Source organism: Sorex fumeus, unplaced genomic scaffold (genome assembly GCF_029834395.1).
Source record: "Sorex fumeus unplaced genomic scaffold, SorFum_2.1 ptg000129l, whole genome shotgun sequence".
Taxonomy (NCBI): Eukaryota; Metazoa; Chordata; class Mammalia; order Eulipotyphla; family Soricidae; genus Sorex; species Sorex fumeus.
The window spans coordinates 16924817-16952542 of record NW_026606186.1 but is presented as its reverse complement, the minus strand read 5'-3'; the positions used below and the strand labels follow the sequence as shown (position 1 = coordinate 16952542).

The window sequence follows — 27726 nt, the reverse complement described above, 5'->3', positions numbered from 1 at the left end:
TCAGTCTGAACTACTATAAAAGAAGATGGACAACACATTTTCAAGAGGAAAAGTTTCTGTATCCACGTACTGGAATTTATCCACTTTGACCGATACGGTGTTGTTGACCTGGAGATGTTCTAGCAAGAACTGAGAGAGGTTCTTGTAGATGTTTTTGCTTTCCACTCCAGACTCGCACACTGTCACCAGCGTCTGCTTTTTGACCTCATTGTTGATGAGAAGTTCCAACTTTAGGTCGACAGGTTGTTCTGCGCATTTCACGAGAAACTGTAGCTGGCAGAAGATGAAGTACAAACCTGGGGACTGGATCACTAGATTCCCATCCTGGTATTCAACTCCATGGATAATGCCATCCTTGTTCCAAGACAATTTGGTTTTGTTTATACGCTTTGACACTGGGAGAAGAAGAACACAAAAGTATTATTGGGCTAGTTTCTGGTGCAGGTTGGAAAATTCAAAGTCTTTATTCAGTAGAGTTCCTCATTTGAGACCCACATTATCCATATCATCTGCTTTTCCAACCCTCTGTAATAATTTTCAAATTACTCTTCCTAGGTGGTATTCAAGCAGAAGTACAAAACTACTCCCCTCCTTTTCCTTAGTGCTCAAAGGCAGAGGGTCAGAAAACAAAACACATGATATTGTGTTTTCACCTCCTATATATTTGTCTTTTAATTATTCTGTTATTATAATTTCTATTTTTTCCCTTCCAAGTTGTAAGTTCCTATCATATTCTCCACAAATTCTAGGTGATCATGCTCATTTAATCAATCAGTGAGCATTTGACACCCTGCAAACTACTATTTAATCGGCATTGCATAAAATATCAGAGTTATGATATTCAATTTTGTTTAACAGATAAACAATTTAGACATCAAGATGGTTGCACAAAAATGCTTCCACTAACGTTTCATTGTCTGAATTTTTAAACATCTTTTGTTGTTCAAAGAATGACCAAACGTAATTATGTAGTCCCCTCATATTCACACTAAAAGGCTTTTCCACCTGGAATTTATAGAAAAGTGGGGAAGCCGAAGGAGCTCTCAGCCACTATGTTATGCTTGAAGCCATCTGTCTGAGTTCTAACAAGTGAAATCTTCACTGACTGGTCAGAGTTCCTTAAAAACTGGGAAGCTGCTGTGCTCACTTTAATTTCCTCCATGTTTTTCTTTTTTTTTTTTTTTGAATTTCCTTTCTCTTTGCAATTCAACTGAAGAGGGAGAACTAATCTAAGTGCAAAGTGGAATTTCTGAAATGACCAGAATGGCTATTCGTAGAATCTTGGCTGTCTCTTTATTTCAAACTCTCCCAGTGTAAATACGAGCTTTTTATTATTTCATTTATATGGGGACTCTTTTCTGAATCATGCTGCAATAAGCCCAGAGGCCCTGTGCCAAAATCTTCATTAAAGTGTCAATCTGGGGCAGGGTAATTTTGAAATTCCTTGATGAGTACCACGGTAATGGTAGAAATGAAGGCTTTCCCTGTGTTAGGAGTACTATGCACTTGGCTGTCATTTGTATGTGACAGAACAGAGATGGTGACAGAGGAAGGACAAGTTCAAAGACCAAGCTGTCAACATAAGTGAGGGAATCATAGAGGATGATATAGAATAGCATGTTCTCCTTCTTTTCCATAGGGCACTTGAAGCTGAATGATCAAAAACAGCACGTGTGCTAAATAGAACACATCCGTGGGTCCCATTGGGCCATGGGCCTCTATGTGGCTTCTGGTTTAGGAGATTCAGAAAGACCCTAGCAGGTGGGCCTTTATGGTGGGGATTTTGGACTTGGTTACTCACCTTGGAGATAAGCCCATGACTTATTGAATGGTGCCCTTTTCAGGATACACAGGATGTCTTCTGAGCAATTTCCTTAAAATAAGAAAAATAACACATTAAATATATTTCTCTACTCTGGATACTGGAAATACCAGATCTTTCTCCAAGACCTCTGCCTAAGTATGTTGTGGGCAGGAGTAGGGGTAAGTATGCATTTGTGAATAGTGATCTGACCTATGGCCTCACTCATATAAAGAATGGCTCTACTGAATGACCTCTGAGCTCCTCATAACCCTTTGATATAAGGTAAAGGTAAAGGTAAAGGCCCTCCCGTTGATCGTCGATTTGCTCGAGCGGGCCCAGTAACGTCTCCATTGGAGACTTTGTTGTTACTGTGTCTGGCATATCGAATACTCTCGGTAGCTTGCCGGGCTCTCCGAGAGGGGCGGAGGAATCGAACTCGGGTCGGCCATGTTGGCCGCTTGTAAGGCGAACGCCCTACCGCTGTGCTATCGCTCCAGCCCCCTTTGATATAGAAAATTACTATTCTGTTTTCCTTTGAGGTATAAAGAAAACAATTTCTTTGTTTCTCATTTTCTAATCTCTTAAGTGTTCTTAAAAGACTGATTGCCTCAAAAGCTAGAGAGACAGTCCTGAAGGTAGGACTCTTGCGTTGCATGCTATTAACCTGGTTTTGATATCAGCATCACATATGGTGCTCCGAGTCCCACTGGGAGTGATCCCTGATCTCGGAGCTCGGAGTAACCCCTGAGCACTGCTAGGTGTGGCCCCCAAGCCAAAAGTAAAAAACATCAAAACAAAACACAACAAAACAAAAACCCCTGATTGTCATCATTTAGTGGTGTTTTGGCTAAGATCAAGTGTAGTACATTTTCTTAAAGTTGACACATTATTTATTCCAGGACAATATATTAAATGTAAGTTGGGGGCAGAAAATTGGAATAGGAGCTTGCTCTGCCCACTCCATACATAGACCTGGTATTGTGGTACCTCCAGGAACAGTGCACCTCTCTCATACTTTGGTTTCAAAAACAGACTTTTCCTCTCTTCTGCATGCATACAAATTTTCCTGGCTTGCTCCCGACTTTTGTCTAATGCTTTGTGCTTTGTGTTTTGCCCCTAAAAGCTTTGGGTATAGTGGGAGGAGAATGCTTCTGTCTTATGCTCTGATGCAACTTCACTGTTTTTTCATTGCGGAGATTGACCCTAGCTGATAGTTACCTCTTGTACTTTAAAACAACAACAACAACAAAAACAACAACAACAACCCTCACCCTGATTGTTTGGGACCAGGACACTGGCTAGAGTAGTAAAGGCTCATAACTAGCAGGTACAGAGTCACTAGTTTGACCCCTAGTGCCTAACTTCTAGTACTGCCAGGAGTAACCCTGGTAGCTCCACAGAGCTGGTGGGATTTTCCCTATAACAATGGTAGCTTTCTTTTTTTTTTATTTTTAAATTTTTTTATTGAATCACCGTGAGATATAGTTACAAAGCTTTCATATTTGAATTCCGGTCATACAATGATCGAACATCCATCCTTCCACCAGTGCACAACAATGGTAGCTTTCACTAGGACTTATGGAAGACTATGAAAGTTGGAGAATAGAACGAAAAATGACCCAAGTTTCTGTATATGTCAGAACCTATTCTTGTCATCTTACAAATTTTCCCTTGTTTCATCTTTACAACAGCTCTATGGGGGTGGTAGTGGAGGTTTTATTAATAACACTTTCACAGGCAGAATAAAGCCTAGAGACTAGACGAATTAAGTACACTTGTCCCATGTCATATAGCCTGGTAGAGGTGGTGAGAACGATAATTTTGAAAGTAATATTACATCCTTCCTAGTCTAGGTCCTCTGATATATTTTAGCTAATCTTTCCCTCAGAGTAACTCTCAAGGTTAATCAATGATATTAGGTCAAGCAAGTCTATGGAAACGCAGAAATTAACTAGAGATTCCAGAGGCTGCGTTTCTCCTTGAGCCGTTTTTCCCACCCCAGGGGATGCAAAAATATGGTGTTAGTGGTAAGAAAATAGTGAGTTAAAGGGAACCTAGAAAACAGAGTGTTCTTGGTAGAAGATGAAGACACTAGCGTATGTCCTTACATTATTTGAAAGAGGACAAAAATATTTTTAATATATTCACTGGTGATAGTGGCTTAGCTTTTTCTTGCTTTACTTATTAGGCAAAGAATCAATGTACATATTTACTACAAGAATCACAAATACAAAAATTTTGACAAATTCCTTCTCTTGAGGTTTGGTTTTCCTACCTGGGGAAACATGTCATCTGTGATCTGCCATTTCATCTTTCTGATGCTGCCACCAGAGAAACCCATTTATTCCACCCAACAGAGATGAGGCAGTGAGAACCTCATTTAGTTGAAGAGCTAACAGCTTTTTATGTGTTTGCACACCAGGTCTCTGAAAAGTCTCTGTTGGACCTCTCCATTTTCCTCTATACCAGCTCTGACAAAGGTTCCAGGGCTTTCTCACTGCTCTGTGGGGTAGGAAAATAAAATAACTCCTTTTGCTGCATGAACAAGCTTGCTAACAGAGGCACCCTGGGAGGATGGGGTGAGTTTCTCACCTGCCCTCCACTCATAAAAAGGTTCCTTCAATGATGAAGGTCAGTGATCTCATCTCTCACTTCAACTAGAATCTTTGTTCTGCATATCTGAGCCCACAGCCCATATCCTGGGCGTAAGAATCCCAACCACAAAACCAAGGGCTACTTGTTCTCAGATACACTGTTGAACTATGTGCTGGCCCATTTCCCTCTGTTAGGGGGATGGAATCTGACTGTGTCTCTTTTCTGAGGATTCCGCTTGGGATTTTACCATGCTTACAGGTGCAGGACTAAGTTCCTCTACAGGGCATCCATAAACTCCTGTGCTCTGAACCCCACTAAACTCTCTCTGGTTCTTTCTCTCACCTTATCTCTTCCCCAGCAAGAGTGCAGGAAATGATAATAGCAAATGCACATTGAGTTACGTCTATTTTTACGTAACCTGCTGTGTGCTCTACTTAATTCTCACAACCACCCCAACAAAAACAACTTAAAGGAAATAGGCTTAGAAAAGTGAAATGACTTGTTGACACAGCAAGTCATTGGTGGAATGGGACTGAAATTGAGGTGGTACGACTTGAAGATCTCAAAGAATTTCTAACCTCACCACCAGAGTTTTGGGGCTTAGAGTACTCCCAACCCACTACACAGATTTGCAATTCCATCTTGGCACCTGGCTCTCTGTTTGCAGTGGTCCCCCTTCACCTTGAGTAATTTATTCCTTGTTTAAAGTGCATTTGGTCCTTTACCTCCTCAGGGAAACCTTTTCTGGCTCTTCCCTCTGTTGTTCATTACCCTCAAGCCGTAGGGCAGACAGTTTTCTCTATGCATCCAGTGCTTGTTTAATTGAATCCTCTCATCCAGTCCTTATCCTTCCCCAGCTGGGCATATCAGATAAGTTCTTCAGTGAGTGGGGAGAATGGTGCTGCCATCAGCACCATTTGCCTTTCCACCTTGGGACTGCAATAGCACCTGGCTTTACTCTTCATCAATTGTGCAGTTAAGTTTAGATAAGATGGGTGGGGGGTAATATTCAAGCCCAGGATGGAGACCAGCACTTCAAGTCAAGAACAGGTTTTGTTCGTTAGCTGGAACACCTCTCTCAGCATTCTGCTTGCAGAGACATCTATCAGGTGAGTGTTTATATATAGGTGGTGGTACAAGGACAAGCCTGGGCTTGCCTCTCTTACATGAAGATTCTTTTGTATTATTTTTTTTTCCTCTTTGGTATATGAACATTTGGTGGGTTGACCTCAGTTGTAATTCTGAGAAACCGAAGGATGGAAAAAGAGCGACTCTATCTTGAGGCATTTGCATTTCCTGGAGTCAAAGGGCATGGTGACTTTTAGTTTTTCTTAAAGAATACTCTATATGGTTTCAAGTGAAAAGTAAAACATGACCAACTCCCTTTAAGAATGACATTGCTTGATCTGGGGGCTGAGGCTAAGGATGCTGGAGGCGCTGTTGACAAAATGTGATGGGGCCATTGGACTTGGGGTCAGAGTTGGGGTCACAGTCATTGGCTTTTTGCACCAGAAAAAGATGTCAGCAAGAAAATAGAACAGCTTCTGGGCCCAAACACTAAGGCAGGTCAACGGAGGCCTGGCTTGAAAGATGAGGCACTCAGCCCATGACACTCTCTGCCCCCATCTCCATATTTCAGATGAGAAATGGGAAGGTTTTTCTAGTGACACATAATTTACATTGTAAGTCACAGAACTGCCAGCTCAAAAATGTGGCCTGTCGCTTCTGTTTGAAGATGTGTTGATGTGCTTTGAGAGCAGATGCACATCTCATGGGGTGTGAGACATTTATCTTGAGTCTCCTATCATCCAGCAAGCCCAGGAAAGGATTGTCTTAGGTACTCAGTAAGGGAGGAGTGATTGACACAGAGATAATCCTAAACACAGCTGGACTCCTATATTGTTGTTTAAAGTCTGAATGCTGGGAATGCAGAAAAGCAATTATTGTCCTGTTTCATTCATTGACCAACTAAATGTGAAGTCTGGAAGGGTTTAATGTGAAGGAGTAAATACTTGGGTGGGGAAAAGAGAACTGTCCTAGGAGTTGAAATCAAAGAAACCTCCTCTCTGGGCTCTGTGTCTCTGTTTAGGTGGACTGGCGATCTAGAAGGATCTAGAATCTTCCAGCTTGTTCTAGCAGGCTGTGTAGACAACTCTACTTTACCAGGTCTGCTGTAGATGGAGGAAAGGCCAGTGAATTCCAGCTCTAAATTCTGTCATTGTGAATATGTAACTACACCCCAGGAAAGAGACAATCTTCAAACATTCAGTTTTCTACCCCCTTGAAGGGTTAAAGGAGGGCATTTTTAGCTCCAGGGACAATGTAAGTTATGAATAACCTGGTTCTGTAGGGATTAACCTGATTTGTAGACATGGAATTACTCAAGAAGTCCCTTGAGGGATACTTGCTAACTACTAAACACAATTCTTCTAAGGAATGAGACCTTAATATAGGCAAGATTTGGAAGCTGATTTTCTAAACCTCTTCTAGAAGTATCATTAATTTGTTGCATTAGAGAGAGAGAGAGTTGAGAAAGAGAGAGAGACAGAGAAGGAGACATTAAGGCAGCTGAGAGGATAGTACTGTAGAAGTTAGAATGATGGCAACCTGAAGACAGGAAATCTTGAGATCTCAAAATGTTAGATCTGAATAGGCCATCATAAGCCAAGTCAAACTGATACCATAGTGTGATGAGTGGTGAAACCTGACCTAGAGATGCTGAGAGTGTGGTTAGCAGTGAAATTGGTCCAGAGCACAGGGCCTCTGAGTTAGACCGAGCCTCTACCTTCCTCATCTGTCTTTCAGCCTTCTCACAGAGCAGAGAGGCTTAAATACAAGACTTTTAGGTTTGCAGCCACAATAAACTCTGGCCTGAAGGCAGATGAAACAGTAGGAGGTGCTTGAAAAACCAGCTCTCAGGAGTTGTCCTTGTTGTGGAAAAATGCCAGCACACAATTTTGACCTGTATGTGGAGCCATGTCCAGTCACAAATTCTTGTTAATTGGGCTTGTAGAAAGCACAAGAGTTCCTAAGGAAGGTCTATGGTGCCAAAGCCAACCAGGCCAACCATTGCAGTCTGATGGTTTGTGATTTGAGTGACGATTACCTGCCTGCGTGGATCAACATAGACTTCAGGAAAAGAAAGACAAGGTGCATCTCACAAATGGCACCTAAGTTTCAGTGAAGACTTTTAGCTTCTGGCCTGTCATCTATTGGTACCCATTCTCAGCTACCACATCTGTAAAGTGGGTATAACAACAATCAAGCCCAATGACTGGAAGTGGGGAAGATGAATTCGAAGTAAAGAAAAGCCCCACTAGGTTCAAGGATGCGTGTGTAACATGACTTAGAAGAACACCCAGAAAGTGGTGGTCTCTTTCTCCCTCTCTATTTTCCTAATTGCTAAGCAGACTTAATGCCACTTAGCATTCATTCTGATTAATGAAAAGTGCTTTTCAAAGCAAGTTTAAGGCATTAATCAATGGATTGAGTTTCACCATTGTTTACATAAAGGTTCGAGACTATTTGACACTCTGGAAAAGCATACCGAATCCTCTTTCCCTCTGTTGAATATATTGCAATCCTTCAATGAAGGAGAAGTATTGTCCCAGAATACTGTATCTGCTGAGTGCTGGCTCCTTACTTCCAGCCTCTTAGGAACTGTGTAGGAGAGAGCCCAATGGGGAAGAACCACTCCACTATCAGTAAAATTTGGAATCAATGTAAATCTTTAGCCTAAGCATTATCTTAACCCACTTCAACTTGATCTTTTCCTTAATGCAGTTAGGTCAACTAGTGATGGAGAAATAAATTCTGAGATGGAAGGTTTGTTTTTTAAAAAAAGGGGGCGTCGCAGGGAAGGGATGAACAGATGACCCTGGATTTACAAACAGCATTTTGAAAATGGGCATCCATGTGCTCCATGTTGAACAGCAGTGAAAACAAATGGAGTTCTAGCTGAAATTCACTGGAATTTCTTAGATGTTCTTTGGAGTTTGGGTCTTCCCAACCCTGCTCTTTCTCTGTATGTAAACTAAGTCTCTCTGCCTCTTTGGCTGTTTCCTTGAAATTCATTCATACTAAATGCAGGTTGAATTAATACTGAGGGCATTAAAAAGGTAAAATTAAAGTCATTCTGAAATTGTAGGGCTAAATCTAATATTTTGAATAGCTTAAAAATATACTTCTGAGTTAGCTTAGATACAGAAATATGGAAATTAGACTTCTAATGAGTTCAAATGGTTAGGAGATTCAAATTCTACTTTTGTTGCTAGCGAGATTGTGTGGCTTTGCCTGAATTATTAGGCCTTTTAAAATTCTCCCCCAAATGAAAATAGTAATCACCAATCTTGAAGAGAGGTAAAGGTAAAGGTAAGGTAAAGGCCCTTCCATTGATCGTCGATTTGCTCGAGCGGGCCCAGTAATGTCTCCATTGGAGACTTTGTTGTTACTGTGTCTGGCATATCGAATACTCGGTAGCTTGCCAGGCTCTCCGAGAGGGGCAGAGGAATCGAACTCGGGTCGGCCATGTTGGCCGCTTGTAAGGCGAACGCCCTACCCGCTGTGCTATCGCTCCAGCACCGGAAGAGAGGTAAAGGGAATAAAGCAGCTGGTTCATAAGAAGGAGCCTTGGGGCCATCACCCTAAGTAGGCTAAGCTCTTGCTCAGTGCACAGTCCTGACCAGGGCTCACCCTGCTGGTGAGGAAGTCAACTGCAGCACATTTAGTGTCCAGAGAACCTGGAGAAAAGTCAAAATGAAACCGATCTGAGGGCAGGCCAGCTTTCCCTTGCTTTTCCCTTGTTCCCTCCTTCCTTAGACCCCCTTCTCCTTCTCTTTTCCTCCTTCTTCTTTCACTGAAGTGGAAGTTGGGAAATGGGAAAACTCCTGGAGAGTCAGAGACACCACTGTATTTTGTGTGTACTAAATTCAAATATAAAACTCTCTCTGTATCTTAGTGAATTTATCATTCAAAAATAATTATTGTTTCTGGGGCCATACCTGGTGGTACTGCAGGAGGTGAAACATGTGGTCTCTTCGATGGAACCCAAGGCTTTATAAATGCAAGACATACACATTGACTCTTGGGCAACATCTGTGGCTATGACATGAATTTTTTTCTTTTGACTTTTCAATTGATCCTGTTTTCTTTCCTCCTATATCACTCCCTTCCTTTCTTCTTCCCTTCCTCTTCACACTCCATCTCCTTTTCTTTCCTATATATGTCCCCTTTCCTGCTCACCTCCTACCTCTCCTTTTTCCCATACCCTTTCTTTCCTCTTTTCTCTCTTCTTTTGGTGGCAGAGGATGGGGGTCAGGTTAAGATCTCTTTAGAACTCTGGATGACCTTCCCAGGACCTTATTTGCTTTATTTTGAGTGACACATTTTCTATTTTATTTTAATTGAGAGAAACAAACAGACAAAAAGAAAGAGAGAGACAGAGGGAGAGAAAGAGAGAGAGGACTTCTGATTCTACCTAGCTCTGCGTTAAATAAAGATGATGAAAGAGTAGGGTTTAAATGAGATACTTAAAGTAAGTGGGAGGTCAAATCATCTTTTTGAGACTTGGGACTAACCAGAATGCAATTGCGCCCATTGAGTCAAAGTGCCCTCTTACCATGATTTTTTTTTTCAAAAAGAAGAAAGGAACTATAGGAAAGGGAGCACCTAAATTCATACCAATCACTCGACATAAGCAGGGTGTCTGCTCTCTTAATTCTTTCTAGGAGAGCAGCTTTTGCTGCTGATCCCGCTTTCCTGCTCCTGTGCGGTCTTGGTGGAGTGATGCCATCAGAGTCACAGCCTTCAGTGTCAAGGGTGGCTGGGTATTGTTAGGGCCCAACATTGTTAGGGCTTTAGTTTTATGGGCTTTTATGGCAGCATTGATTATTTCTTTAGGGCTGACTCTCTTAGGTAGAATTGGAGAACCAAACTTATTTGATCTCAGTCATGCAAAAAATTGTACAATGTTTGGCAAGATGTTTGAATAGGTTGCACCATTCTCTGCCTCTGCTGCCTTGATGTTAGTTGGAGGCCGAATTCAGATGAGGGTGGAGGGTGTGTGACATCCTCAGGAGATACTTAGGGGCATCCTAGAACTCTTGGATAGCAAGGGCCACAGGATATTCCTAGGAAAGTCAGAAGTCTTGTAATTGGCAGGCTGTGAGGGAGAGCAACCATCTTAGGCAAAGTCAGGGCTTACCAGGCCTCACTTCCCATTCCCTAGGCTGCTTGTATGCCTGTCCCTTGCCTTTCCCACAAATCCACATCAGTGTCGCAGTGACCCTCAGTGCCCCAGAACTCCATGCTGAAAGCACTCTATAAGACAAGAAAACAACCATGGGAGCAGTTGTGAAGAAGCAATCTAGCTACTAGAAAGATTCCTTGCCTGAAGAACGGGTTGGGATGGGCAGGAAGTACACCCATGAGTTTCACCAGCCACTGACAATGTCTTCCTAGGAAGTGACTTTAGGGTAGGTGGCCTTGATATGTGGTGTGGACCCAGATTGTATTAGGTTTGTGATCTTAGGTGAGTCTATAACTCTGTTTTCCAGTTTCCATACCTATAAAATAGGACTGGAGGCACAAGTTGGGATTCTAGCTCAGACCTCAGATCATGGATGTCTAAGTTCATTCTGTTCCATTTGCTGGACAATCCTTCAGCCATAGGGAGGGAATAAGAGAAAAGCAATTTAAAAGTTCTTTCCAGTACCCCTCTAGCATAGGAAGAACTGTCCTGCGGTTGATGGGCTATTGGAAAGATCCAGCGGTGAGACCATGTGAGTCTGAATTATCCTCTGCAAGATCAAGTGAGTAGAATTGAATTTCTGCAGTTTGTGAGGTCTAAAGTGGTGGTGACCATGGAGAAAAGGACATAAAATCAGATAGGAAGGAGAGCACTTTATCCACTGCCTGTGACTGAGACTCAATGCAAGGGTGGAGAACTGCCCTTGAGAAGTCCCTAACTGGAGAGGCATAGAGAGGGGGGATGCCTACTGTGCTAATCCCAATAGAATGATCTTCCCTACCAGTATCTAGATACCCTGATTTCTCTGTAACTCTGAGGTCCACCTGGGGTGCTGTTGGAATTCTGAGGAATAAGACTAAGATAGCTGTGTTAGGCGATTTGTTCAGTGAGCCATATATGACATGAACATGTGAGATTCAGAGTGTGAGGAAAGAAGAAGATTGTAGCAAAACTGGCCCAAAGGTGCTTCTCCTTCCTGAAGCCCTCCTGGGTAGCATGGTAGTAGTAACATGGTAGAATGGGGAATGGGATGAGGCCATTGCCTTTGAATGATAAAGAACAAAGTAGCTTCTGTGTTCAGGGCTCAGCCAGTTTGCTGACAGGGGTCTTGGTTGCTGTCCCATTTCTCTCTGCAGAGTTTCTGTGCAGTTCTTCTCATATCCATTTTCTAGATAAAGGGAAGATGTAGTGGATGTTCTCCTAGACTTCCTGACTCTCAGCCCTACTTTTAAACAGAACCCCAAATGCCCTTTCCCAGGTTGTGGTAAGAGATGGCAGTTGATTCGGATCCTCTACTGACTCTGAATGGCAGGGGTGTCAAGGAATAGATTTTTTTTTTCATCATAAGTTTCATTTCTGTGGATTTCCTGCAGCTCAGTGTCCTCCTGTGGTAAGGAGAACTGATATGTTCACAAAGGCACAAATGCCTGCTTTCCAGACCCGGGATTCCTGTATGTTTCTGCCAGTGGTTGAATGATTTCTAGCCACGGGTGGCAAGAGGCTCCTGCTTTGGTCCTCTTTGATCCCAGAGAAAAAACACAGACTGCCCCTGGATTCCTTCTAGAAATTTCTGGAAGATGGTTGATTCCCCTCTGTTTAGAAAGTCTCATAATTTTTTCTAAAGGACTACATGTTCCTAGTGGCTGTTTAAGAGGAATTTGTTGGAAAGGGGGCTGTGACTTTGAACTTCCTCAAGATCATAATTAACTTTCCCCTTTATGAAAAATGAAATAAGTGTGTTATGGTATTGGAACGTGGCAAAGCTCAAAGGATTCTATCAATTCATGTATTATCATTGTGTGTTTGTGTATGTGTATTTGTTTGTGGTGGGGAGAGTATGAGGGGGGCCCACTAAATGTGTCACAGTCAACATTTCTCAGGAGCTATTTCAGGATCTGTGCTTAGGAATGACTCCTGGTCATAGTCAATGAACCATATTCAGTGCCAGGGATTGAATCAGGGTTGGCAGCATGCAAGGCAAAGGCTTACCTTCTGTCCTATCCCTCTGACCCCTTTAGTTAGTCTCTTGCCTTTGTGTTATAAATGAGACCTAAAGAAGAAGAAAGACTTGCCCAAAGAAATACAATCTACTCATGCAAAGGTCATTTCTGGAGCACAGGGATCTTGACAATCTTTCTACCTTGCCCTACTACTGCCTAACAATTTATTGAGTAAGAGCAGTGCAGATTTGCAATAAAAGCAAAAAGTTGGAGGAGGTGTAGTGAATTTATAGCCCCAAAGCATAAACATAAACACTGTAGTACATCAACTACGATAAAAATATTAAGTACGTAAAAGCAAGAGAAAGTAGCCCCTTTCCCTGTCCTTTCCAGGCCCCCACCCGACCCCACTTCCCCTCACAGCAAGTCATTGACATTTCATGGCATTCCACACATAGGAATCATCTGTGTGATGTAGTCAAAATCCACAATCTATTTGTGACAACAAATCTGCTCACCCAACGTTTCATTCATTGAAATCACTAATTAATGCACACTCTGTAATGACTCAGGTCCCCTATTAAGATGCCCAGAAGGGAAAGATGCGGGGGCATGGAGAGGAATCCTCTTTTACCGCTTCACTTTCAGCTCCTGGGGTGACTTAATGCTAATTGCCTGGATTACCTCAGCTTCAGATCCTCATTTGCAAAATAGAAATCCTGTTTTACAGGACTGAGGCTGAGGTCAATCCCATGGTGGTATGGGAAGGTCTTTAGCAAAGTTTCTTAGACTGAGTGAGGACTATTATTAGAAGTTTCTCCTCTGCTTGCCAAAACATGAAATTCTAGATGGAGGTTGGTTTGGGGATTAGTCTTTGGTCTGAGATCCATCGTGATGGCTCAAATGAGAAGGGAGCTGGTATGTGATCTAGTCTCTGATTCTCCCCACAAAATTGAATTTCCTGGGTAAATAAAATAAACTCCCAAGTTCAAATTCAGTGATGGCTATTGAATTGAAAGCCTTTTACTTTGTTGATTGTGCTTATTAAAACAAACAAACAAACAAAATGACCAATAACCACAAAATGACCAAAATAACCACATGCATTAATATCAACTTCTTGATGTAAAGGAAAGGATTTTATATGGGGCTGGAGAGATACTCCAGGGTTCAAGGTCACATATGTGATTGACCTCAGAGCCTTGTGATTGCATGCTGCCTGAGCTTTCCTGGTGTCGTCCTAAAAATTCCTGAGCACCACTGGAGTGACTTGGGTAATCCCGAGCACTGCAGAACCTTGGCAGCCTCCTGAACACAGCTTGGGATATCCCCTATACCCCACTCAAAAATATTTTAATACCAAAGCATGTAGTACAGCCTTTCCCCTGTTCTTTACTACATTAGTAAAAGCTGACTGTTAACTATGTCCCATTTGTAGCACTTTTGCTCCTGCTTCCCAGGTCTTACCTCCTTTCAGAGGGAAATTGTCTGGTGAGTTCAGAACGAAGTCCTGGAAAATAAGAAAAGACAAAGAAGTGCATGAGGAGAATATCCAATGGAACAAATAGCAGGGTAGCACTGTCCTCTCGTTGTTCATCGATTTGCTTGAGCGGGCCCAGTTATGTCTCCATTGTGAGACTTGTTACACCGTGTTTGGCATACCGAATATGTCACGTGTAGCTTGCCAGGCTTTGCCATGCAGGTGAGATACTCTCGGTAACTTGTCGGGCCCTCCGAGGGGCAGAGGAATAGAACCTGGGTAGGCCGCGTCGGCCAAGTGCAAGGCAAATGCCCTACGTGCTGTGCTATCTCTCCAGCCCATGGAAGAACATCTAAAACAAAATTATTTTGCTTTGATGGTTCTCAAAGAGTGGGTTAACTTAGAATTTGCATTTCATCTACTATTTAAATTTTAATGAATGAATTTCACCAACTTTGTTTGCAATGGGATTTCTCACTGATTTACTTTGACAAACTGCCCACCAGAAATACAAGACTGAAGATCACCACTCACTTTTTCTAAAGGCAAGGAACTTTATTTGGGAGGGTGGGGGGCACTGCTGAGAGAGGACTAACTAAGGGTACCTCAGAAGCAGGAATTTGGGGCTCTGAATTCCCAGTTCATTAATTTTTCTTTCATCTCCACATGTATGATTTTTCTTAGTCTTCCCAACATGAGAAACATCATGTGTGGTATATAAAATACGTGTGGTTTTTTTTTTCCATTTTTGATTTATCAACCAGGGAAGATACGTTGTAAACATACATGAGAAAAGTACATTTCTATATCTTCTGTGGTTGGAAATTCTTAACTAATTGATTTCCAGGCAATACAAAATACCAGAAATAATTAAACTAGGTTCTTTGTTCAGTAATATTTATTTCCAACTGATATTTGGATTAATATATACATATTAATATATAAATTCAAATATTTATATTTATAAATTCGTCTTATTTTTATTTTTCACCTATTTTTATTATTTATTCTGTAATAAATATGACACAAATATGACATAATAAATGTAAGAACATACATAACTGTTAACACAAAGAAGTAAGAAGGTGATAGAAACAGACTGTCTTCTGAGAGTTAAGTTTCCCGAACAGGGATATTGGAGTGGATGTGAAGAAAATTTTAATGTGTTCTGAGGATGCAGGCAACAAAAGGATACAGGCAACAGAAGCAGTTGGACATGGTTTTTCACGCCTAATAAATTCCTCAGAAACTAGCTTCCCCATCCCAATCTCCTTTCTCCCTTTCAGCCATGGAGACTCATCATATATCCTGTCAAGGAATGAAGCATTTAATCATCTGTTGACCAACTTGAGATCTCTTGCAGTGTGTTGGATTGAAGCATGAATACGAATGTAGAATGCTGTGAGCATTTACCTAGATGGAAACATCTTTACAATCTCTCCCAGAGCAAGAAGTGAACTGTCGCCCACCTCTCACTTTTCTTGGGTTCTGGAGGGGCACCAAGACTGCCTGAAGTTCCCCTTGAACTCTACCTTTCTCAGGGGCTCTTCCTTTGCCTTCCACCAACAATTCAGTTATTGCTCTGACAAAGTTTTTGTTCCCACCAGCCCAAGAGCTGATAAAGAAGTGAGGAAGTCTCCAGAAGATAAAGCACTGATCTGGAAATGAGGAGGTCTGTATGTTTGAGCTTTGTGTTTTCTGAGGATAGAAAGTGAAGTTGGCTGGAAAGGACCTTAGATTTCTGATCTAATATTTTGTGACTTGATTCCCTGAGTTGAAAGATCTTCGCTTAATAACACTGTGGTCTCTCTATTACACAGGCAGTTCATAGGAAACTTGACATCACAAAATTCCCCGCTTCCGTCTGACAACAAATAGCATTTCAAAATTTAATAAACACCCAATTTACTGTCAAGTATTCCTGTGACATGCAAATGCATGAAGAAAAACACCTACATTTCAAGGTGGTGCTAGGATGACTGAACTCACAAGCTTCTCAGGAAAGCATCCAGGGCCAATGAGGCTAGAACAGTACAACTGATGGATCACCCTAGCGTCCATGGCAGTTGGGGGAAAGGCCACAGAATCAGCATTCACCACTTATTGAATGAACAATTGGTGTGTGCCAGACTCTACATTAGTCATTGGGCAACACCCTATGGAATTGATAACTTAGTCATAAAAGCATTTGTATTTAAAAAATGTAAATCAATATTTAGTTAGAATGGCAAGTTATGGCAAGAGCCGGGTGGAGAGGGATGGAACATTTTAAGATAGTGCTTGTTCCTATGAACCTGTATCCCAATGGCCTTGGGAGTTTGTTAAGATGCAGATTCTGATTTATTCACTTGGATTGGGGGAAGCCCGAGAATGCTTTAGACCAGCAGATGACACTGATACTCTTAGCCCCCAGAATATGTACTTTGAGTAGCAAAGATGGTATGAGATAATATCTGGAGGAAGATCTAAATCTATGTTGGGGGAAGGGTGGGGTCAGGAGGGCTCTGTCTGTCTTTTGAAGATTCCCTGGTTTCCTAACTTCAGACTGGAGGATACCAAGAACAAAGAGTCTTGGTATGGAAGGAAAGACTTGGCACCCAAGGTGAAAAGTGTGACTATACCTACTTTGACTAGTTCCTGGGATAAGTCTTCATAGCCTCTACCCACTCATAGACAAGACCAGAGAATCACAACCAGATATAGAGCTAGATGTCTTTTAGACCATGAAGCTAATTTTACAGAGGATGAAATAAAGATATTTCTAATTCAGACACAGATTCTGTACTGAGATTGTCTATTGGCTCTTCACTGCCTTTGGAGAGATGCTATCTTCAACAGTCAAGAATAGACAAGCTTATTCTCCTCTCTCTCCCTTTGGTTAGGTGTGGCATGCTCTGAGCTCCTCAGGCCTTATTCCTAATTCTGTTCTCAGAGATCCCTCCTGGCTGAGTTTGGGACGACAATATGTAGTACTGGGGGTCAAACCAGAGTAGACTACATTCAAGGCAAATACTTTAACCTCTTTACTATCTTTATTCTCATAGTCTTCATTCTTCTTCCCTCCCTTAGTAGATTTTGGATTTGGAGTTAGAGAAGCAACATATAAAAAGATGCTGACTTTGCAAAATGTGCTGGGGACTCCATGCCCTAGGAACCATGCTAAATGCTGTTCATTAATTCTTCCTTCTCAAGATATTTCTCAATCCTGGAATTATCCCCAAAATCTTTCCTGAAGATCTGTGTCTTTTCTAGGGAACTATGAACTGTCTTGCTCAGTCATTTGGCTGTGAGAGAGATAGTGTACAAGGAAGACATAGGAATTTCTCAATTCTATGGAGCAGTTCAATGACCTTTCACCATAGTTTTCAATCAGCTATATGTCCATAAAGGTAAAGGTAAAGGTAAAGTCCCTCCCGTTGATCGTCGATTTGCTTGAGCGGGCCCAGTAACGTCTCCATTGGAGACTTTATTGTTACTGTGTTTGGCATATATGTCCATAAGTGTACTAATTTTGTGTCAGGTTCTTGGTGACTGATGGGCATACCTAGCACATTTTTTTTCTATATGGTTTGCATGAGCTTGGAGAAACTGTCATGTCCCGCAGGCTCATTCTCAGTAAATTAGAAAGCATCATTCCAATCATATACTCTATCCAGGACTCCATTTCATCATTTCTTTGAATGGCTATAATAATGCTAGCAATCTTTCTCTTTACTATTTTGTGTTGAACATAATAAAATATTGTACATAAAGTATTAACAAGAACTGGAACATAATAGTTTGGTTTCTCTCTCTTATACTAATTATGTGATTAATTTGCATCAATATCTTAAAAGTCTTTTTTCCCCTCTATAGAGCAATTAGACAGAGGAATAATCATCTCCTAGGTTTTCCATTGACAAAAGATGCCCTCCCTGATAAAAAATAATCAAAGGCAACAAATATTTGAAATATTTGCCAGGGGGATTTCATATCCTCTTCCTTGTGGACTTCACATGTCCTGGAATGTGTGCCATGAAATTCTTTGTGAGAAATGCCACTCTGACTCTCCAACTATCATGATCCAACACTTAGTGAGGGAGCTTAATGCTCTGAATCCAAATAACAAACTTGATCTTTCCATGAGATAAAAATATTTAAAGAGTCATTTAATGATTGTAGAATGTTTTATAGATAGCAGAGAAAGATTCAGACTCAAGGTGCATTCACTCCGAATGTAACACTCTCAAAGCCATGCTATACTGCCACTATGGACCCAGAATGGAAAATTTTCCTGAAACTTGGTGGGAAAATATAGAGCAATCAGAGAAAATCCCCAGAGAGTGACTGTATTGGCAGCCTTTGCTTTGGTTTATTTAGCGAAAGTGGGAATCAGACCAGAGTGGTTTAAAGCACGTTTTTCCCACTGGGGAACTTGTTAAATGCTAATTCTGACTGAATAGTTGTGATATGAGCCCTTAGGGTTATCCTTCCTTCCTTCCTTCCTTCCTTCCTTCCTTCCTTCCTTCCTTCCTTCTTTCTTTCTTTCTTTTGCTTTGTTTTGGGTTGGCTTGGGAGTCATACCTAACTGTGTTGAGGGATCACTCCTGGCTCTGCTCAGGAATCACTCCTGAAGTTGTTTGAGGGACAATATATGATGTCTAGGTTTTAACCCATGTCTTCAGTTTACATGACAAGCACCTTATCAACCGTACTATCTCTCTGACCAAGGTTTTACATTACAATTGAGGTTCTATATGGCACACTTGATGTACCAGATCACATTTTGAATAACAAAGTCTTAAAGCCATCACTGTAAGGACAATCAGATAACCTGGGGTCTTTCTTCCCCAAGAGATGGGAGATTGAGTGTGGAATTTGGCTTAGACATTCTTCCCCAAATGCAAGCTCTTGTATATTTGAATCTTATTTCCCAATTTAGAGAATTCCCAGAAAGCAGAGAGATCTTACCCTGTCCAGTTTGGTCCTTTTTTTTTTTTTGGTAGGCCAGATCAGTGTTTTCACCATGTGAAGACTTTTAATGTATTTCTTAAATTGATATATTGAATACATTGTAGAGAATAATTGGGTAGTGGGAAGAAACAGAATATTTCAATTCATACTTTTATATTTTTACTTTTTTATTTTTATTTTTTTGCTTTTTGGGTCACACCCAGCGATGCACAGAGATTACTCCTGGCTCATGCACTCAGGAATTACTCCTGGCAGTGCTCGGGGACCATGTGGGATGCTGGGAATCGAACCCGGGTTACCACATGCAAGGCAAATGCCCTACCCGCTGTGCTATTGCTCCAGCCTCCCATCCTTTTATTTTTTAAAAAAAAAAAATCTGAGCTTCAAAGAAAATAAAAAACCACTAACTGCAATTACCACACTGAAGTGGATACTCCATCTTATTTATCAGTAGAGTGCTTCTGTCATGGTCCTCCCGTTGTTCATCGATTTGCTCAAGCGGGTCCAGTAACGTCTCCATCGTGAGACTTGTTGTTACTGTGTTTGGCATAGTGAATACGTCATGAGTAGCTTGCCAGGCTCTCCGAGAAGGGTGGAGGAATCGAACTCGGGTCGGCCTTGTTGGCTGCATGCAAGGAAAATACCCTACCTGCTGTGCTATCGCTCCAGCCCAGAGTGCTTCTGTAATAATAATAATAATAATAAAGTTGGGGCTGGAGTGATAGCACAGCGGGTAGGGCGTTCGCCTTACAAGCAGCCAACATGGCCGACCCGAGTTCGATTCCTCTGCCCCTCTCGGAGAGCCTGGCAAGCTACCGAGAGTATTCGATATGCCAGACACAGTAACAACAAAGTCTCCAATGGAGACGTTACTGGGCCCGCTCGAGCAAATCGATGATCAACGGGAGGGCCTTTACCTTTTAATAATAAAGTTAAAGACCCTCCCGTTGATCATCGATTTGCTCAAGTGGGCCCAGTAACGTCTCCATTGGAGATTTTGTTGTTACTGTGTTTGGCATATCGAATACATCACGGGTGGCTTGCCAGGCTCTGCCGTGCGGGTGAGATACTCTCGGTAGCTTGCCGGGCTCTCCGAGAGGGGCAGAGGAATCGAACTCGGGTCGGCCATGTTGGCTGCGTGCAAGGCAAATGCCCTACCGCTGTGCTATCGCTCCATCCCAGAGTGCTTCTGTAATAATAATAATAATAATAATAATAATAATCACGATCACGATCATCCTGTTGTTTGTCAATTGCCTCGAGCAGGCCCCAGTAATGTCTCATTCGTCCTAACCCTGAGATTTTAAAAAAGTGCCATATTCAAGGCTCTTTCAGGCTTAGGAGAGTGAGACCCATCATTGTTACTGGTATTTGGCATATTGGGTACGCCACGGGGAGTTTGCCAGACTCTGCCATGTGGGCAGGTTACATTCGGTAGCCTGCCGGGTTTGTCCAAAGTAAAAATGAGATAAGAGTAAGAATAAGATATAATACTCAATATAACAAAAAAAACTTAAATGGCAATAGCAATAGGCTCCTAGCAGTGCAGGAACACTGCTCTGTACCAAGCAGTGCTCATGCTCAGTGCCATGCCACTTCTTCACAATAACCCACGGTAATACGTGTGATGATTTTCTGTTTTCTCTGTTTACCAATGTTGCAATTGATCAATGACAGGTTATTGATAATACTATTGGGTACCACTCACTGCTTAATTCTGCCCATTGCTCTGAATAAAAAACCCTGCATCTGAGGCATGACCTTTTTCCCCTTGGGGGTGGGAGGGGAGAGGGACCGCGGGGTGGGGGGGGTGCATACCTAGCTGTGCTCCAGGATCACTTCTGGCTGTTCTGGGAACTGCACCTGGCTTTTACATAAAAGGCAAACACTTTACCTATACCGGACTATTTCACCCTAGCTTCTTTCTGTCTTTGATGACAAGCTTGCTTCCCCAGCTTTCTAAACTCTTCAGAAAGCTTCAGCCACAAGCATTCCTTACAACTCTGCTCAGATTGTACATCAATTCCTCCAAGTTATCTCTGGCTGGGGGCTCTGTTCACCTCACTCCATCCCACAGATCCCACACTCTAGCCCGGGCTTTCACTAAACCCTCGTCAGGATGTTTTACGCACTGTGCTTTAATTCTCTTACCATCGTGCATTTGTTACTAGTTCCTTTCATAATAATAATAATAATAATAACGATAATGGACATTTTATTGCTCATAAAAAACATGTAGCTTCTTTCTATTCTTTCCAGAAAGATTTTCTTTAAAAATTTAATGACAGAAAGCCCTTGCTCTGAATTTTTGGGATTTAAGTGACTCTTACCAAGTTCTGGATAAATGCAGTCCATTGGTTTATTAACAGAAACATCTCTAAGATTGAAAACTTCAGAATCCTTTAAAATAGAAATGTGTATGTGTCCTTACAGAAATCATTGTCTTTATAGGCAACAGAATATTTTATTTTTCTTTTTGCTTTGCTATATAAGTTAGAGAAATTTAATCTTCACATGAAAGTGCACTCTGCTGTGCTTATTCAATAATTAATCAATTTTTGTTTCATATTGACATGAGAAATATCTATTAGTAAGACTTTACTCCATCAAGAATGTACTGAAACAAACACTCTGGAAGTTGATTAACAATATTCTCTGAAGTAAAAAAATACCGTGAGTGATAGCACAGCAGGTAGGGTATTTGCCTTGCATGCGACTGACCCGGGTTTGATTCCTTTGTCCCTCTTTTCTACCGAGAGTATCCCGCCTGCATGGCAGAGCCTGAAAAGCTCCCTGTAGCATATTCAATATGCCAAAAACAGTAACAACAAGTCTCACAATGGAGACGTTACTGGTGCCCACTCGAGCAAATCAATGAATGATGGAATGACAGTGCTACAGTGCTACATTCTTGTTCTATTTCAATCAGTAGAATTTTATCATATATATATATATATATTCACAGACACCCATCACATCAACACATAGAAGGCACAAATTCTTGATTGAAAAGCAAAAAACAGATGCAGTTAGATAAATAAGGAAACATTTGTATAGAGGGATACTATGTGACTTTTCAAAAGACAGAGTTATATGTCTGTACATGAATTGGCACCAAGGGATCTCCAAAATTCATATCAATTTAATAAAGGTACACAATTGAAAATTTACTAGCATGACATATGTACCCTATTTGTAGATGTATAGATTCTTTGAAAGATGAGGAAGAGGATGCTAATGGTGGTTACCTCAGTGAAGAGGGATTGATAGTTTGGGTGGAAAGGATGTGAGAGGTTTGTACTTTCTTTTTTCGCTTATTTACTGTTTACATTGGGTCATGTGAGTGTAATATTTTAGAATAAGTATATGAACTTAGGGACAGAAAATGTGCTGGTAGAGTGTATGCCAAGTGTATTTGAGTCTGTGGGTTCAATCCTCAGTATTGTGATAAAAATAATAAATACTCATGTTTAAATAAAATAAGATAAAACCAATACAGAAACTTTACAGACATTGCTTAAATAGTACTTCCCATGAGCTAGAGGAAAGCAAATATTTTTTTGACTTTGCTGAAGTGTATTTCAGTGCTTAGGACAATATCTTACATATAGTAGATGTTCAACAAATATTTATGATAAAAACATATTCTCTTCTTGTCTCTATTAATGAATTTTGCCATTGAATTATGGATTTTCATGCCAGATCTCTAAGCAATCTTTTTTGATTTTCCTACAGGCCCTTCATTTCTGTTCTTCATCCTGAGCTCTTGCTGCTTCTTACAGAGTACCCTCTCCTATGAGCTACTTTCTCTACTCACTTGAAATCATAAACATTTACCCAGCCAATCTGAAACTCTAATACCTTGTGAAGTTTTTACCAGATTGGTCTGGGAAAAATCTCTGTCTCCTTCCTTGTGGTCTCATGGTAGCTCTATGAGATTGTTTCAACCTCTATCATTTGTTATATTTCACGATGTTATTCTATTCTAAATGTTGTCTATCCATGCTCTCTTTTGCTTAAAACTGTGTTTTCTTAGGCCAGTGAAACTACTCTCATGTTCTTCTCCCCCAACCTCATCCATCATACACAGGGTACAAACCGTTCTATTTTGTAATAGGTAAGGTGTGAGTTTTAATTTCCTTGAGTCTTTCCTATTAATTTCAGAGATCTTGCTAGAGTCTTATTGTTTGTCTAAGTTCTAGATATCCTGAGGTTAACCTGTATTTATTCTTCCTGTAGGTATCCTTACCTGATAACTGAGTCTACAGGGATTTCTTTCCTTTTATCTCTTACAACATTTAAATATCTGAATACATCATTATAAATTGTCACTGTCCTGTCCTCCCGTTGTTCATTGATTTGCTCGAGCGGGCCCAGTAACGTCTCCATTGGAGACTTTGTTGTTGTTACTGTGTTTGGCATATAAAATACATCACGGGTAGCTTGCCAGGCTCATATGTATATAACATATATACGTAAAATACTAAACATTTAATATCACAGCAATTTTAAAGAAGAAACTGAATTATTTGGGCTGAGAAATCACAGCACACCAGACAGTAGAATCAGATTGTACAGAACATCTTCACATCCAAGCAAAAAGACTTAAGTCAGGAGAATGGATGCCTAAGAACATGTGACTCCCCAGGGAAGAGTGGAAACATTTCTGGTTCCTTCTGTGCTTTACATATTAAAAATAGATGATGTTCTTGTGATGCTTCCTAGAAATATGCATGTTCAGTCTTTTCCACTTTCTCTGAATGATTTAGTTTAAGCCCTGTTTCTTTTCTGTTCCTCATTTTCTATATTTGCAAAAGCAAGGAAGAAAGACTCAATCTTGTTCTTTGAGGGAGAGAAATTACTAATTAAATGTGAGATTTTAGCAAGCTATATTTTAGAACTCTTTCTAGATTTATATATTCATAACTTCACCACCACACCTTTCTTTCTCCTTCCTTCCTTTCTTTCTTTCTTTCTTTCTTTCTTTCTTTCTTTCTTTCTTCCTTCCTTCCTTCCTTCCTTCCTTCCTCTCTCTCGCTCGCTTTCTTTCTTTCTTTCTTTCTTTCTTTCTTCTTCTATCTCTTCTCTTTGCTCTATTTCTTGCTATAGTTATTACTTTTAGTTAACGAACTACTTAAAGACTTAAAAATAATTTATTTTATTTTATTACCACTATAAAATAGCATACCTTAAGTTTACTTAAAATTAGAATTACAGAAATTGTAGAGTCTCTACATAAATAAGTTTTCATGATTGTTATTCTCATAGATGTAGATCAACCAGTAAATTATGAGTTTCAGATACTCTACAACCTAATTGTTATTAGTTTTACTTTCTTTCATTTTTTTGCAGACATGAAACTCAAAGCTTTACTTAGATTTCAAAACTTGATGACAATTGAGAAATAGACCCTAATGCCAAAGCCTCTTAATACTTGTTCTTTTTAGCAATTTGTGAGTTAGTGAGCATCGAACCTGAGGTAACCAGAAGATTAGACCAAATTCAACAGGAGTTGAGAAAAGGGAGCGCTAAAAGAACAGAAAGAAATGTTTACACTTTGGCAGGGTGTGTGTGTGTGTTAGGAAACAGAGTCAAATAAAAATGAACAAAAACTCTACTCCCTTAAAAGACACACAAGGAATACATGTTACGAATGCAATATTTTCATATGAATACAATATGAACTAGTAGCTTCTCTATAAAAACACCAATTTTCTCATGTAGGAAGAAGCTTTCATAACAAATGGCATTGTTTACTTCAAACAAAACAAATCTTGGGAGACAGCTTGGTTATACATTGTGTACCCACGACTGCTTATAGTTTTCAAATTCTGAGTTGTTTTGGAGGGAGCGGGTGTTAAAAACATTTCTACTTTCTGCCTCTGTGCTATGTTTCTTGTGACACCCCAGGCTCTTCAAAGCCAAGTGTTTGGGGAGGAAGCTTTCAATTTATCTTGTGGACTTTAATGCTGAAATACACAAAGCACTAAGATATCTCACCCTCTCTTGTCTTTCCCTTTAAGACCTTGGCTCTGAAACGTAGCCCTTGGTTCAAAATGATCTTGGCAGGAGATGAAGTCCTAGGAACTTGCAGATTGAAGATATGGAAATTCAGAATGTGCTCTAAAGGCTTTGGAGACATAACAAGTCGTGCAATTTGTTATCAGGTCTCCTTATTGCTTCCTTCCTTGATATGGGTATAGGATTCAGCAAGATTTAGATCTTAACTTCTCAGTGCTAACATATCTGGCCCCTGGTGTTTGGCCCATAGACCTGGAAAGCTTTGAGATAATGGCTCACATTCATTTTTGGTCAAAAAGCCAAAATGATTAGAGCATGAACTTCCCTTGTCTCTTTCTCCCTCTACTCTTTTCCTACCAGGATGCATAGCTTTCCATTTTCTTTCCCTTACCTCGATGTCCCTCAACTCATGTATTATGTTAGTTCCAAGGCTGGCTTTTATTTATTTATTTATTTATTTATTTATTTATTTATTTATTTTAGGGGAGAAGTAAACGCACACAAGGCAGAAAGGAAAGGGGAGGCAGAGGGAGTTCACTTACCGTCCTCTGAACCACCATCACCATAATGGTGGCCATAGCGAAGACCAGACACAGAGCCAGCGTGGCCGTGGTGAAACAGACATAATTGCGGCTAGTGGATCCCAAGTGACCGGTGACGGAGCCTGGTGGCACATGCATGGCTGTGTCCCGAGAAGGGGCCACTCGGTGCAGTGCTTGCCGCAGACCTGGGTCCATTCTTATATAGTCTTCCCCATATCACACCTTATCTCTCTTCATCTGATTCGGTTCTGGGCCCATCTCTGTTCCAAGAAGGATTCTCCCCCTGCATCCTGGATCATGTGACTTGGAAAAAAACCTTCATGGGCTGCCTTGCAAAGAAGCTCTGCTCCGGGGGCGTGAGGCGAAAGGCGGCAGCGAGGGTGGGGGAGAGGCTCATTTTTCATCGCCAGGGATTCATTCGAGTGCAGAGAAACTGTAGCTACAGAGAAGGTGGCTGATGTCAGAGGGTGAGTAGGAAAATGACAGTTTCCCGTGTGTGTGTGTGTGTGTGTGTGTGTGTGTGTGTGTGCGCGCGCGCGCGCGTGTTTGCCCACAAAGACTTCTGTTTCGTTTAGACTCAGCAGCCAGCAGCCAAATGCCTTCCTGTTCCAGATGTTGCACCTTCTCTTTTAGCAAAGCCCCAGCTCCTGGACCTTCTCGGGATGCCTCCTGGCCAGGCCTCTGGGAGGCTGGATTCCTTGCGTTGAAGGAGAATCGCCTCAAGGGTTCCATTTGATAACACTGGCTCTTGCTGAGATCTGAAAGTTCGACTCCTACCTGACAAGGAAAAGTCCACACATGTAGAGATTTATCCAAAGGGGGCCCATGGGGAAGCTCCTAGCAGTATGAAGTTGGGGGGTGGGGTGAGGAAGAGAGTCAGAGGTACTGCAGAAGAGCAGGAATCTGGAAACGCGGATCTTTTGAACAACAATAATAAAATTTGCGCAGGGTATATTGGGATCCGTTAAACTTGCAGATAAACTTGGATCTGCTGTAAAAAGAGGAAGGAATTAGTGGTGAGGGTGGGGGGTGGGGATGTGGAAGTGGTGTGGTACAGAAAGTGTGTGTGTGGAGGGTGTGATCTATGTGCATGGACTAAGCGTGGATGGTGGGGGTATTGTGTGCATCTCTTTGTGGGGCATCTCTTTGTGGTGTGGTATGCATGTGACTGTGTGTGTATGTGTATCTACTACTGTTGACCTCTGAGGCATCAGAAGTTGTGTTAAGAGCTCTATACTTTATCTTACTCTCTTTCCTCTGAGATAGCTAGCATTTCTCTCTCTCTTTTTGAAAATCATGTATTTGAATTTATTTTTTTAATTAAAAACTTAAAAAATTGAATCACAGCAGTGAGATATGCAGTTACAAAGTTGTTCGTGATTGGGTTTCAGTCATATAATGTTCCAACACCCATCCCTTCACCAGTGTTCATTTCCCACCACCAATGTCCTTAAGTTTCTCTTCTCATTCACCCACCTCACCCCTATCCCAGATCCCCACCCTCCAACCCCCACCCCCGCCTCTATGGCAGGAACTTTTCTTCTTTATCTCTCTCTCTGTTTCTCTATCTCTATCTGTCTCTCTTTCTCTTCTTTTGGGCATTATGGTTTGCAATACAGATACTGAAAGGTTATCCCTTTACCTATTTTTAACACTCAGTTCTTGCCCAGACCGATCATTTCTTTAAAAGAAAAATCTTTTATCTTTTTGTTATTTATTTATTGAATCACCATGACAACAGTTACAAAGCTTTCAGGTTTAAGTCTCTGTCATACAATGATCAAACACCCATCCCTTCACCAGTGCATATTTTCCACCACCAAGAACCCCAACATATCCCCCATCTCTTCCTTTACCTTCAGATGATTTCCACTTAACTCTCTCTCTACTTTGATTCCATTCATTATTTCAACAAAAGATGCACCATTATTATTTGGAATTCCCCCCTCCCCCCCCCCCCCGCAATCAAACCTACTGAAAAGGTATCATGCAATAATTTGTTTTCTATTGCTGGTTATGAAGACCATATGATGTTGCGCAGCTGTGATTGTGGCTGTGCAATTTTGGATTTTTGATATTTTACTAATTAAGTCTGGAGGGATTTCTGCCAAAAGCTGCGCAGTTCCGAGATTGGATCCATGACT

General features: G+C 41.1%; 1 protein-coding gene and 1 non-coding gene across 2 annotated transcripts; one reads left to right on the top strand and one right to left on the bottom strand.

The window, feature by feature from the left end:
* Window positions 1–25777, bottom strand: TNFSF8 (TNF superfamily member 8). The gene is made up of 4 exons (XM_056138498.1): window positions 25583–25777; window positions 14054–14096; window positions 1802–1873; window positions 1–395 (listed from the first exon to the last, which is right to left on the bottom strand). The coding sequence occupies exons 1-4, from the start codon at window positions 25775–25777 to the stop codon at window positions 1–3; spliced, it is 705 nt and encodes a 234-aa protein (XP_055994473.1).
* On the top strand, window positions 2632–2813 carry LOC130045878 (U2 spliceosomal RNA). The gene has a single exon (XR_008795641.1). It is a non-coding gene; the product is annotated as a U2 spliceosomal RNA (small nuclear RNA).
* Window positions 25778–27726: the final 1949 nt, after the last annotated feature.